The 1,455-nt window shown below is 40.4% G+C and overlaps 1 protein-coding gene across 1 annotated transcript; it reads left to right on the top strand.

Moving 5' to 3' along the window:
• The first annotated feature begins 296 nt into the window (after positions 1-296).
• On the top strand, positions 297-1,073 carry LOC148012552 (uncharacterized). The gene has a single exon (XM_087669168.1). It carries the CDS (start codon positions 297-299, stop codon positions 1,071-1,073), a length of 777 nt encoding a protein of 258 aa, XP_087525294.1.
• Positions 1,074-1,455: the final 382 nt, after the last annotated feature.

Raw genomic sequence — 1,455 nt, 5'->3', positions numbered from 1 at the left:
TCCTGCAGTTGCACCTAGTGCTCCTTGTGCGAAGGACACTAGAGAAGTGCATATGATCAAGATTGTGACAAGTACCAAGAGGAAGGTATCTGCTATGGCTGAGAGAGCCTACAATAAATCCATGCTCACTCCATAGCAAAGGGAGAAAGCAATGAGAGAAGGACTCTGTTACGGATACTTGGGGCAGCATAAATTTAAGGCTTGTCCCAAGAAGGCAAGAGTTAGTGCTCAAATGGTGCTTAATCCAATGCAGGATGTGGATAAGGAGAGAGATTACCTAGATGAGTCACCTCCACATGACCCTAGCTGTCACAGTAACAAAGAAAGTACCAACTGTGCCAGATGTAGTGTTATTGCCTGAGGCACAAAAGGGGTACCAGTTTGCTAACACTGAGCTCATTGTAATGAAAGGCATAGTGGCAAGATGCCTTGTGCATATTTTATTTGATACAGGCTCTTCACATAATATTATTAACTCTAATCTCGTCAAGAAGCTGAAGCTCAAGACTACCCCTTCAGAATATAGTTATTCGGTAGAGCTAGCTGACGGGATGGGTACAGAGACATGGGATCAGCGAGTTGTTGACCTCCCTGTACAGATCCAGTCCTATGAGGATAGATTGGATTTTGAAATTACACAGCTTGCAAGATTCGACCTAGTAATGAGCAAGCAGTGGCATGCAAAGAAGAGACCTATCATTGACTTCTCTTCTCATATTTATCAATTTGAGCACGAGGGCCGACGATTGTTGATTCATGGAGAACCGAATCTCCAAGAAGCAAAGATTCTCTCGATGACCAAGGCGCTCAAGATTGACTGTAAGTCTCTTTACTTTTGTTATATTTTAAATATTTCTAAGTCAAAGGATGACACGGATAAAGGTGGAAGTTGCACAAGTATCCCTTCGGCCTTATCAAGTAAAATAAGATCCCAATTTCCTGATGTATTTAAATATGATCTACCTCTTGGTTTACCTCCTCGTAAGAACGTGGAGCATAGGATTGAGCTTGTCCCAGGAGCTAATCCAGTTGCTAGACCCTCATTCAGGATGAGTCTACAGGAGGAGAATTAAGTTCGTAAGGTGGTGGATGAGTGCTTAAGCAAAGGATTGATTAGACCTAGCTTTTCACCCTTTGCATCCCCTGTTTTACTTGTAAAAAAGAAAGATGGTTCTTTTCAAATGTGTGTAGACTACAGGGCTTTAAATAAAATAACTGTCAAGCATATCCTAGGCCTCGTATTGATGATCTCTTGGATGCTCTAGGTGGTGCTTCTATCTTTAGTAAGATTGATTTAAAAAGTGGTTATCACCAAATTAGAGTAAAGAGATGAAGATATTTCTAAAACTGCTTTTAGAACAAGATTTGGTCAATATGAGTATTTGATTATGCCTTTCGGTTTAACAAATGCTTATGCTACTTTTATGATGTTAATGAATGACTTACTAAGACCAT

This window comes from Lygodium microphyllum, chromosome 27 (genome assembly GCF_053477565.2).
Source record: "Lygodium microphyllum isolate KBCC chromosome 27, Lygodium_microphyllum_v1.1.10, whole genome shotgun sequence".
Taxonomy (NCBI): Eukaryota; Viridiplantae; Streptophyta; class Polypodiopsida; order Schizaeales; family Lygodiaceae; genus Lygodium; species Lygodium microphyllum.
Note: the sequence above shows the minus strand (reverse complement) of the source record. Positions and strands in the feature narration are given on the sequence as shown.